At 35.4% G+C, this 12,466-nt stretch overlaps 1 protein-coding gene across 3 annotated transcripts in view; it reads right to left on the bottom strand.

Annotated features, from left to right (window-relative positions):
* LOC119834935 (probable chitinase 10) overlaps window positions 1-12,466 on the bottom strand; it is a 29,818-nt gene that overhangs the window by 12,470 nt on the left and 4,882 nt on the right. For 2 of the 3 annotated variants that reach the window (XM_038359481.1, XM_038359482.1), the window contains 23 exons: window positions 10,718-10,860; window positions 10,306-10,408; window positions 10,147-10,223; window positions 9,996-10,045; window positions 9,661-9,867; window positions 8,842-9,042; window positions 8,559-8,667; window positions 7,306-7,486; window positions 6,732-6,917; window positions 6,195-6,314; window positions 5,420-5,543; window positions 4,785-4,962; window positions 4,330-4,429; window positions 4,169-4,238; window positions 3,532-3,720; window positions 3,144-3,406; window positions 2,730-2,951; window positions 2,251-2,452; window positions 2,056-2,162; window positions 1,649-1,868; window positions 1,143-1,367; window positions 579-749; window positions 143-307 (listed from right to left, as the gene is read on the bottom strand). In XM_038359481.1, coding sequence (XP_038215409.1) covers window positions 143-307; window positions 579-749; window positions 1,143-1,367; window positions 1,649-1,868; window positions 2,056-2,162; window positions 2,251-2,452; window positions 2,730-2,951; window positions 3,144-3,406; window positions 3,532-3,720; window positions 4,169-4,238; window positions 4,330-4,429; window positions 4,785-4,962; window positions 5,420-5,543; window positions 6,195-6,314; window positions 6,732-6,917; window positions 7,306-7,486; window positions 8,559-8,667; window positions 8,842-9,042; window positions 9,661-9,867; window positions 9,996-10,045; window positions 10,147-10,223; window positions 10,306-10,408; window positions 10,718-10,860 — 3,613 coding nt within the window. The remainder of the gene's footprint in view (window positions 1-142; window positions 308-578; window positions 750-1,142; window positions 1,368-1,648; window positions 1,869-2,055; window positions 2,163-2,250; window positions 2,453-2,729; window positions 2,952-3,143; window positions 3,407-3,531; window positions 3,721-4,168; window positions 4,239-4,329; window positions 4,430-4,784; window positions 4,963-5,419; window positions 5,544-6,194; window positions 6,315-6,731; window positions 6,918-7,305; window positions 7,487-8,558; window positions 8,668-8,841; window positions 9,043-9,660; window positions 9,868-9,995; window positions 10,046-10,146; window positions 10,224-10,305; window positions 10,409-10,717; window positions 10,861-12,466) is intronic. The other variant, XM_038359483.1, reaches the window with a different exon arrangement.

The raw sequence follows: 12,466 nt of genomic DNA, 5'->3' as shown, positions 1-12,466 counted from the left end.
AGGTTAATAAGGAAGAAGTTTTAAGTCAAATAATATGTTAAATACATCGAGTATACCGATTTGGAAATTATAAAATTGTGTATGATTGATAATTGTCCATGGTATCACAAAACATACGTAATATTTTAATTAAAATAAATACCATCTATTGTTGTAGGTCTTGCTGTGGTGGTGGTAGTAGTAGTAGTAGTAGTGGTTGTTGTGGTAGATGTAGTGGTACGCCTGGTTGTTGTTGGTTTTGGTGGCGGACGTGACGTCCATGGAGCAAGGGTCGTTGTGGCTGTGCTTGCTTCACTAACTGAAGTTGCTGAAATCATAAAACATATAAGAACTTGAATGTTCCGTCTAAATTTGCAAAAGCATAGTATTTTTTGCGTTTTCTGCGTATTTTTAACGAAAGTTTTTTTGTGGACACATTTCCATTAAATAAACTATAGAGTTAGTTATCTAAAAGGATATTCATGCCGAGACAAAGATAATAGAAGCCCGAAAAAAACAAGAATTTTGTAAGTACCCATTGGTTAAAAATGAAAAAATCACTATAACAATCAAGCAAGCAATCATAGACCTAGTTTTACCTGTACACTTAGCAAATGAAGGCCAGTCGCATCTATTGGCCCGCGAAGACCAGTGCAGGCCGGGGGCGCAGCGGTGTTTGCGCCAGTGGCCGCCCTCGCACTGCAGGTACGCTTCGCAGTCTCCTGGTGCGGACTTGTACTCGCCCGCTACGCACGCGGAGCCCTCTACACCTGTGTCATTTGGTTATTCAATTTGCTGTTTGTTAATGTCCCGTATTACTACCGTATCAGTGGACTCAAACTTATTTATATCGTGATTTAAGGTTTGGTACATTCTTAATGTATGCATCTTGCTACACTACCATAATATTGACCGTTTATGGAAATTTATACCAAAACGTAGTTTTTTTTACCCAAATGGTAACCTTAACAGTTACAGTACAGTACAGTAACAGTTAAAAGCTAACCTTCGTTGCCTGACCGTTTGTCACTGGGATGTATCTCATGAAACATCATAGCTGGGCAGTTGAATCTTTTTAATAGATGACGATTTAAGCAGGAATAGAGAAGATTCTCAAATCAAATTGTTCATCGAAGTATTTAATATGGTGACCCAGACTATACCTGTATCTGCCGAGGCTGGTTTCTGTGTAGTAGTTGTAGTTGTAGTGGTTGTAGGCCGGCGTGTGGTAGTGGTAGTGGAAGTGGTAGTGGGACGCGGGGTGGTAGTTGCAGGTGGCCACCAGGTTTGTTGTGTGGTTTGCGGGGACGGCGGTGTCCAGCTCGGCCAAGTGGTGCTCGTGTGTTGTCCGTGATCGTGACTGCCATGGTCCCCACCGCCAACTGCACCTAGATTTAAAAGTTCCGGATGATAAATGATTATGTGGCCGTTCTAATGACTTATCACGATAGACGGTAATATTATTATCAACTAGCTTATTAATCAGTAACTTGACAAACCTAAAAAAACAAACATCAACACTTTTAATACTTAACTCTACCTATTTTATATTATAATAAAAAATATATTAATACAAAATTGTTTAATATAAATAACCTCAATACAAAACGATGACAGGTGATTTGTCGTCCCGTATTGATAGACCGTGTAGTAAGTTAGTGTCACGTACCATCGGACTCAGCGGGCGTAGTGGTGGGCGGTGCGGGGGTCACCGGTTCGGGCGGGCGCTCACACGGCGCGGCGGGGGGGGAGGGCACGGCGCGGCCGAGGGCGCGGCCCGCCGCGCGCAGCAGCGGGAACGGCTCCGCACAGCAGCGGTTGTTGAAGTCGTCCAGGTCGATCGCCCATGCCGTTACACCGCCGAGACCTTGCCGGAGTGCCCATTCCACCTGCACATAATGGTGCTTTTACTAGATGGACTTGAATAAATAATGTTCTTTGTTGTATTCTCATGTCATCTTATCACAAAGAAGTATAACGAGTGCTTACTGAAGGCAAATTAAAAGGATATTCCATTCTACAATGATGGTTGAATTGATTGCATATAGAGTTACGAGAAAGAATCATTAGACTTACCTTTTCTTTGATCGATTTAGGGTCATCATAACCGACCCATTGATTGTCTGAATACGCGTATGGACCAGCTTTATCTTGTCGTCCAGTTTTCCATCTAAGATTCTTTTCTGTAAATTGTTAAGCAAATTTTAAACGCTATAATGTGATCTGTATTTTTTAAATTTGCAGACTCTACTTTATGAACTAAAATTTTACCTCTATAACATATTTCATAGTACGCTAGCATTCCAGGCTGCTTAGTAAATTCTCCAGGTTCTCCAGGTCCAGCTGCAGGTGATCCTGGACCTTTAGGACCATCAGATTCAGCTAAGCGGTAAGATTGGCCGTAGAACGCTAATCCAAGGAGCAGTTTCTTCGGATCGGCGCCACCACCTATTAAAGCTTTAATGGCATATTCCTGAGAAAAAATGTGTGCGATATAGTTATTACTGTCCGTAACGTGACCAAGTTGGTAAATTAGCTGAAGATTTCTGCACATATTATGACAATAAACAAAATATAAATGAAGTGTGTATTAATAAATAAATTATATTAAGACAGTATTTATTTCTTTTTAAAATAATCGAATAATTAAAATGAATCCAAAATAAGAAGGTGCAAAGTAGCAGAAGCAGGGTATAATTTTTTTATTGATACATTTTTGAGTCTATAATATTCATCTACAAAACACTTACAACAGAATAGTAAGCCAGGGCATCCTTCTTAAAAGGCACTAATGGTGTATGATGCGCAGTGGATCGTTCCCAGCCACCGTGATAGTCGTACGTCATTGCGCTCATGAAGTCCACGGCTGCTGATATTGTGGGCAAATCGTATGCGGTTTCAATAACCTCCTTGTAGCCTGAGAGAGCCACGCCCAGTTCCATTCCAGCTCCATGGAGAGCTTTTGAGAGTTCCTAAGACAAATGTTATTTTTTGTTAAGAATGTGATTGCTTCGTAGGCACTTCGCTTTAAAAATATGTAATTTTTTAACACTTTTTGCTAAGGCGATATAAACAGTAAGTGGTTCAATAAAAAATTATTGGTAGCAAAATATATAGAAGTTCACATTCAGAAAATTTTAAAGACTAAGAAATAAAACAGTTACCTTGACAAACTTCGCAAAGTTAGCAATATCAGATAATGCACCCTTTTTGCAATTACTTTGCCAGCAAACTGGATAATTCCAATCCAAATGAAGACCCTTGAAATTGTACGCGCGGAGGAAAGGTATGAGCTTGTCAATGAATTTAGCTCTAGACACTGGGGATGATACTAGTCGCGAATATTTGTCACCAGCTGAATCAGTCCATCCTCCCAATCCTAATAGGACTGTTACATCACTAAGGGATGTTACCCTTTCATATAGATCTGAAATAAAATTATAAATATTTTATCTTGGATAACCGTTAAAAATTGACCTACAGTGCAAGAAATTTAGAATAAAACAAAAATAAATTTACAGTTAAGTGTGTTTCTTAATTAAAAATACTGACTGTTAGTAATGTCAGCCCACGGATCAAACTCTTTGGCTATAAGATCATCTGGACTTAGAGACGCGTACGCGTACACAATGTGACTGCAGAGTCGAGTGTCCATCCGTTCAGGCACAAACTTTCCTTCCCCTCGTCTATAGAAAGCCCAGCTGGTCATATAACATACCACTTTTTTGGTATTCTCCTTTCCTATAATATATTAATAAACGATTCATGTTTAGATATTTCATTTTAATACAACAATACACAAATAGGAAGAAAAAAGAAAAATTAGACTATAAGAATTATGATCAAACGCAAGCAGAGCAAAGCAAGAGATGTGCATTTAAATATAAAAGAAATAATACCTGAAATATGATTTGAGCTAGAATTTCCAGTTTTTAAGCGTCGAGAAGATTTTTTAATATTAAAATTACCGGAAGCAGTTGATCCCTTAGCGTGTTTGTTAGTAGTTGGAAAAGAAGAGTGATCTCTTAATTTTCTGTTAAGTGAATGGTTTTCTGAAGAAGGTTGAGCTAGCAGAATATGAAGCAGAAATGAAATTTATTAATTAACTGTTCGAGCATTAATGTTAAGAGATTGTAATATAGAAGATATCATAAAAAGCACCCAAGATAATCCTAACAACTTTAAATACCTTTTTTACTTTCCGCTACAGCGGTATAAGAATTATGAATTGGTGTTGCTTTATCCGGAGAGTTGTTCCACTAAAACAGAATTTCAAATTACACATTATATTTAAGTGTTTTACAAAGGAATTTAAAATAACATTTACATAACATGAAGTTTAACACGTACTTCGAAATCATTTTCATAGGCGACTGGTAAAAATCGTGCAGCGTCTTCTACACTTATTCTTAGACTTTGGCCTGGAATACATTTAGCGACGTCTTGATGTCTGGGAAAAGTAAAACGAGAGTTAGTTCGTGTGGATCTGGTATTCATATGTATTAAAAAAATAAGGATAAACAATTTTATTATTAAAGCTCTTTACAATATGTTTTAACTCATAATTCATCAACGCCATTATATAATTCATCTTTGTCTTTACTCTCTTGGAGATTTTTTTTGTTTTTTATTTTATTCTTTTAGAATTAACAATTAGATAATATTATGTTTTTTTTTATTGTAACGATCTTTTCACTGAAAGGACAAATACGACAAATCATATTTTTTTTAGCAACAATTTACCAACATAAATATAATTTCACATCAAAGAACAAAATATTGAACAAAGTTACTCTTATGCTCACCCACAGAATCCAGTAGAAGGATCATAAAGGCGGTCGTCCTCACATACCATGCGATAGCTGATACCGCCGGTACAGAAGTGGAAGTGCGCACATGACTCCTGGTCTGACGCTAAGTATGGGATGTTGGTCTCGCACGATCCGATTTTAAGGGAAGATTGATCTGTGAGTGTTGCTTCACCTGGGGCATTTAAAAGTTATTTAAGAATGGTATTATTAAACAATTACCAAAAACATATATTTCGAATAAGATTACTTCTAGCTCTACTGTAAGAGCTATGATAAATGATAGTTCATTACTTTTTCTTTAATCAACCGAATTCAGAAAAGAAAGTTTGACTTCTCTCGATTTAATCTAAGCTAAATAAATGGTGTGATACTCAGTAAATATGTAGATTTCTAATAGTGTTAGAATTATTGAAATGTATGCAGCAATTTTGGAGTTTATTCGTGACATTAAAAAAATTTTTTCCTCTATAATAGTGTAGATGAGGATGGATTAAGTTTAATTTCAATTGAACAAGTTCGATTCGTTAAGTGCATTTTAAAAGAATATTTAGAATAAGTTAAATATTCGGACATTTAAATTATTTCGCGTAATTCATAGTAATTTAGACGTAATGTAATTTTTATTTTACCATTAAGACTAATAGACATAGCGCTCAACAGCGGGAACGGTGAACCACAAAGTCCTCGGAAGTCGTCCATGTCGATAGCCCACGCGGCTGCACCGGCTAGACCAGCGCTTGTTATGAATTTCATCTGTAAGAAATTAAATATATTATGTTATATAGACAATTCCCGTGTCACAATTTTAGTAACCAAACTCGTCCGAAACGGCTGGACCGATTCTTATGAAATTTTGTGTGCATATTGAGTATGTCTGAGAATCGGCCAACATCTATTTTTCATACTCCAAAATGATAAGAGTAAGGCAAAACAGCGTTTGCCTGGTCAGCTAGTAACATCAAATAGTATGCATAAAAAAGTATTTAAAATAAATTTAAGATGGGATATGATTGATTGATACTGATTGATTACTGATCTACTTAATAGTTAAAATTGTGTAATTAATTCACCAAACATTTGAAATCATTTATACCTTTTCCAAAGTAGTGGTGGCTCAGTGGTGAGGACCTCGGACTTCAAAATCGATAAGTCGGGGTTCGAGACCGGCCGAGCGCGCAGAAAATAATTTGATTTTTCAATTTATCTGCGCATGTAGATAACATCACCACTGCTTCAACGGTGAAGGAAAACATCGTGAGGAAACCGGCATGTCCAAGAATTAAAAGTTCGACGGCATGTGACATCTGCCAACCCGCACTTGGCCAGCGTGGTGGATTATGGCCTGAACCCTCATAGGAGGCCTGAGTCCCAGCAGTGGGAACATATATGGGCTGATGATGATACCTTTTCCAAAATGGTATTGGGTGTGTCGTAGCTGATCCATTGATTGTCAAAAACGGCGAAGGCGTTGCCAGCATCGTCTACACCGCTGGTTCCTTTCCCTTCTCGTTCGATCATGCATATCTAGATAAAAATTCTCCTTGTTATTTTTTGGTTAATATGAATTATGTTATAGCCTGTGTGACTGTAAAAACCTCACAATATTTTATTCTAAATTTCCACTTCAAAAAGATTTACAAAATCATGAACCTAGTCTATCTGCATTTCCACATGTCCACATGCAACGGATGTTCATTGATAACATATGAGTATTTCGAGTTCGATTTTTGTTTCGCAATACTCAAACAATTCATGTTTTTATGACAGACTAAATAACAGTAAACAGACTTCATCGCAAATCGTAAATTTTGAAATTTTCACGTGTGTAATGAATGACCTTTATCGGCAATTTTTTACCCCACACTCCCTTTAATTTAATTGACAATGAATTCACATTTGATTAACATTTTAAACACCCTGAAGGATTCATGTGCACCGTACCTCAAAGTACGCCATCATTCCTTTAGTCTGCGTGTACACGCCCTCATCCCCCCAGCCGCTGACCGCAGCGCCGGGCGCTGGCAGCGTGGACGCGGCCAGCGTGTACGAGCGACCGAATAGTGGGACTCCAAGTACTAGCTTATCTGCTGCCATACCGTGGCGCAGGATGTATTTCACCATGAATTCCTGGAATGGTAGAATGTTTTTATTTCTGATTATGTTACATGAAATGTTTTATTTCTGATTACGGTACATGAAATGAAATGTTCATGAAAATAGTTCTTTGAACTAATGAAATTTAATACAATCTTGATTCCTTGAACCGAAATTTCAGTTAAAATGTTGTTAAATCGTTCTTGTTTTGAAAATTATATCAAGAGACAATCTTCTCCAAGAATTTTCTTCTCAAAGGGGAGAGGGACTCGGAGAAAGGAAAGGAGTTTTTGTTTAGAGCTCTAAAATTATACCTACTGGTCTGCTATTGTTGGGTTTCCAAATAAACAAATAGAAAAAGATAGAAATAAAAAAAAAACTATCTAAATAAGTGACCAATTCTAAAAAAAAAGCCACTCACCACATTATCATATCTCTGGTCCCTCGCGGCCGCGCCGGGGTCGCGGTGCAGTGCGCTGTGCTGCAGCGCGCGCGGCGGCGGGTCGTCCCGCTTGCCGTGCGTCATGTCCCACGCCTGCAATATCGTGTAGTCGGTGGCTCCGCTCACTGCGCTCAGGTCGTAGCCGTCTTCGATTTGATACCTGCGATATTCACTTGTTAGTATCGGCGGATGTATTTAAATATCAAAAATGCTCTTAAACTTGACGAGCGAACGTCAATTGAGTCATCTCTATGTCATTCTCTTCTCCGCAGCTCAAATTCATGTGAGACAATATATAAAAACACACAAGTCTTAAAAAGACGAAGGGCAATGCTATTCCGCAATTTGCTAGCATAGTAGATTATAACCGAAACTCTCATAAGATATCTGTGGCTACAGTGGGTATTAATATGCTGCTAATAATGATACTTCTCTCAAGAGACTCTTTATGAACGTTATTGGTTTTCCGTCAGGAAATTATTTTAATAATTTTCTACACATATTGTAACTTTATTCATAATAACAAAAAAAATAGTTTAGTGTTCAACAATAACATCATCACCATTATCTGTCCGTATTTGTTCTCAGTAATCCGCTCAGGGACACAATAATCCTATGAAGGTTAACCTTCATATTAACAACGTCATGTCCTTAAGGACATCATCTACAACGCTGAGCTAAGGGGGCTTGGCATATGTTAATCCTTAATCATACATAATCTATATTCAAACAATTTTTTGAGCTCAGAGCTGATATTTAACTCAAACTTTAAGTAAATCAGTGCGAAAGTAAAAACAAGGACTTTTCTAAAAATAAATTCCGGTCCGGTCAGAATAATAAATACGAATGTATTCTAATAAATAAATGCCAAAAAAAACAGATAACATAGGCAGTTAGATAAATATTTCAGCACTTCACAGGGAGCGGAAACAACCGAACTCAAAAACATTGAAGAGTGTGTTTAGTATTTATTTATTAGATCAGCGAGCGTGGTCACGGGGAGACTAATATATATGTTACATGTCTTGAAGGTCATACAAAAATTGTTGTTTGCGAACTACCTCCACCTGTTTCTCCGCAGTTAGTATGTGGAGTATTTTGCTGGATGTTGGCAGTATATTATTAATTTTATGACTTATTTTTGTTTGTTAATAAACGTGTTGTAATTTCTAACATACCAAAACTGCCTTAAATCAAAGCCAAACAAAGGGAAAGATGAACAAAGGATTTACCTAAATGGTGGCAACACCGTAGACAAGAGGAAGCCATAAGAAGAAAACTTCTCTCGAAGTTCGTACAACAACGTTGTTAGTAATTCTTTTTCCTTGTCGTCTTTGTCACCTGTAAAAATATTATTATTCTTTAAGTAATTAATTCCAGAAGAGTATGACAATTGTAATTTAAAACCTGTCATTTATCGGCATATAAAAATCCCTATAATCACTTATAAGATACAAATTGACAAAGGGTTAAATGTATTCTAATTTATGACTAATAAGTTGTTAATGTTTTTACCTGCGTAAACCCAATGAAGGTCGAGCCCATCGAAGTCGTGTTCTCGCAAAAAGTTTACTGCACTATCAATGAACGAGTTTCGTCGGTATGGCTCTTGTACCATTTCGCTAAATAGTCGTTCTGTGCCGTCTCCTCCAACGCTGATAAGGACCCTGAGACCGGGGATTCGTCTCTTTAAACCTGTAGCTATTCTATAACCACCTGATAAGCAAAAAAATAAATTTGGGTATAAAATAGCGAATTGAAGACATCATATGATATATTTCGTCCATGCGTATTAAAACCTTAAAATATGTAGAATATTCGTATTTTCAGTTCAGGGACGTCGTGCTAATAGTATTGCTAATTATGCCAAAATTGGAATGAATATCATATATATGTGTATATGATATAAACTCAACTCGCATTGACTATCTAGTCATCTATGCGATCTATCTATGCGAGTTGAGTTTGAGTTAAATATTATTTACACATGGTTATCGAATGTAAACTCGACAAATGAAAAATATTTTTGAATTCAATATTACTGACCTAAACTATAAGATCGCTTTCACTATGCATTGACACGTACTAGGCCATAACTCAGACTTACGTACTTAGCATGAAATGGTAGCAATAAGCTATTCAAATCACAAATACGTAAAAGAATGAGGAGGTTATCAATGCATAGATACTTTCTTGCTTTCTTTATAATAACATACATTGGAATGTAAAAATAAAAATGAATAAGTAAAATACATTTTATGAAATTCTTCTCCATCGGAAAAATGTGATGTTTATTTCACTTTAAATAAATAGCAGAAGACATCACTATATTACCTTTTATAACATCGTAGTCTTCATTAGCCGATATAACATTATAAGTATGAGGATGTAGGACGGCAAAGGCGTAGTGCAGATTCGTACATGATTTTGGCACTAGACCCGCTGTAAAAGCTAAGGGTGGAGCTCTATACGCCGCCCATGACTCCAAATAACATACAACCAATCGTCGAGCATTGGGACCGTTTACGGTCTGTTGCATTTCTGAAAAGATTTTAATCCATGAAAAAAAAGACAGAATGTTATTTGATCTGTGAATAAAATTATTTTTTAATGACCCATGTTGTAAATCGATTATGTAATGTAAGGAAAAAGGGAATCGTTATAAATACCTTGAAGATTTGCATTGCCCAAATGAAGTCTCTCATCTGTACGCGAGCTACTGAAATTAACACATGGTTATAAATAAAATGTTGATGGTGATGAAAAGACATCATTTGAATTCGAAGAAATTAAAACTTATACACAAAATAGATCACTTACTTATTCAAATGACTTGCGGCACCGTAGTATTTTTGCATATTTTCTATATCTTTCAAGACATTTGTGTTTTTTGCATCCTATGAAAATAATAAAGCGTTTTATTTTAATATGCAAAAAATAATGTATTTGTATGTAAAAAAATGAATTCAAAAGATGTACCTCAACATATTTGTACAAGGACTCCCGGTCTAGAACAGGAATGGGTCTTTTTTCAACGGCATCTCGCAATGGTAAACGCCCTTCACTTTCGTCTTTAAGATTCCTATTAACGAAATAATATATTTTAAACAAACAATTAAAACAATAAAATGTACAATAATAAATAAAACTCATAAGTACATACATTATGTCAATTAAAAAAAAAATTAATGTGTAATGAAATTATTATTAACACGTTTAAGTTCCGAATAAATTTTTCCGTAATTTTTTTCGAACACATGAAGTGGGTAGGACATAAATTATAAAAATTAAAAAACGAAGATTACGTTTCTGTGAATAACTAAAAGTAAAAAAATACGATTTCAATTAACATTTAAAAAAAATTGCATCTAAATTTTTATGTTTATTGTACCTTAGGGGTATACTTTCAACAGATGCTCTGATCGGAGGTGCAATAGGTTCATGTTGTGGGACAGTTTCAACAGCTTTTCTATCGAAGGCTCCTTCATCTTGATAACGTGGAGAGGCAGTAGCACTCACACACAGGACAATACACTATAATATGGAAAAAAAATTGTCAAAAAACAATAATTATTAAGGAAAAAACAATAAACATTTTAAGTATCAAATTATTAAACTATTTATATGCCATAATCTCGGCATAAAATATTTAAACTGTGCCATAATGTGTTGGATAAATTGGCAGTTTATCGAACAAAAGCTAGGCGGCTGTTGACCTGACAAAAAATGAATTCATTATTCAATAACAATGTGATGAATCAATTGTTGTCGATTACTCGGAGAGATGATTTTTTTTTTACTTTATTAGATCTTTAAAAGTTCCGTTAGATGACTATTAGCAAAAAGCATTGAAGGATAATTGACGTTTTTGATGTCTCCTGCGGGTCTTAAAAAAGCCATCTATTGTTGGCGCCATAATGATTAATTCTATGAAAATACTCAAAAAAGCGTGGGTGAATCCGGTCAGCGACCCCTAGATCATGTATCGCACTATAACTTTGCGTAATTTACATAACTTGACAGACTTAAGACGAAGATCAACACTTGAGCCATGTTCTCCGAAGTGTATTTTAATTTCAATGTTTTGGAAAAGGCATTGACCTGTTTTATTTGTTAATAAATAAAACAGAAAAAGAATAATATTTAACATAGTTTATATTATAATTTAAACTAAATAATATCTACTGTCTTCTCCGAAATCACATGGATAGATAAAGTATGCCGTATTGATCTAAGTATTTATCATCTTATAATTAGCATTATTGCTTACCTCCGACAAACAAACATAGGCTGTATTATTGTGTGCAGTATTATTACAATAAGTGATATAAATATGTTAAATGTCCTAATTTATTCACTTAAATATGACATTTTGGTGTTGTATTTAAATCGTTATTAGAACATGGCAAGACTTGCGTATAAACATAAATTCGATGCCAGATTATTGGGATTAATAACGAAAGCGATTACAAATTGTTTATAATCATTCATAAGATTTTATGCTATAACCCACACTAGAGTTATCTATTTTTAATTTTTAATTATTTACATAAAATATGGTGTTAATAGACAAAATCGGAAGTATATGATATGGTTATTATTTTCGATATAAATAGATATGTAAATTAAAAGAAAATGATTAACAAATTCGTTGATCAAGATGTCAAATTATAGTATCTTAGGCTTATTGAACATGCGACACAGATAAACTAAATATTTTGGCACAATAACGATGTATTTTGTATTCATCAGTAAACAGAATTTGTGTCCAGTTTGGAATTTAAATAAAGTTCTACAACCTTTAGCGAGCAAACGAGTTTGGTTGATAATAAATAAAGTTATATCATTAGACTGGAAACACGTTACATTTTTCATCTAAACATGAAATTGATCTAATAAATTGCCTTAAAATTAATAGCAGGTACATTGACTCTCGTTTAGGAAAATAACGCAATTTGCATATAGGCATCATTGGCAGGTAACAGCAAAGGTCATCGTCATCGGCTCACGACCGATACAAGGAACCTATTTTTGAGACCCGAGTGACATTTCGCCAACGATTAGGACACGGATTTTTTATTACACCCATTAAAAACCCTCGCAGAAATCATGTAATTTTTTTAAGACCAGAGTTGTTTTT

The sequence above is a fragment of the Zerene cesonia genome, chromosome 20 (assembly GCF_012273895.1).
Source record: "Zerene cesonia ecotype Mississippi chromosome 20, Zerene_cesonia_1.1, whole genome shotgun sequence".
Classification (NCBI taxonomy): Eukaryota; Metazoa; Arthropoda; class Insecta; order Lepidoptera; family Pieridae; genus Zerene; species Zerene cesonia.
This window is presented reverse-complemented; position numbering and strand designations above follow the sequence as displayed.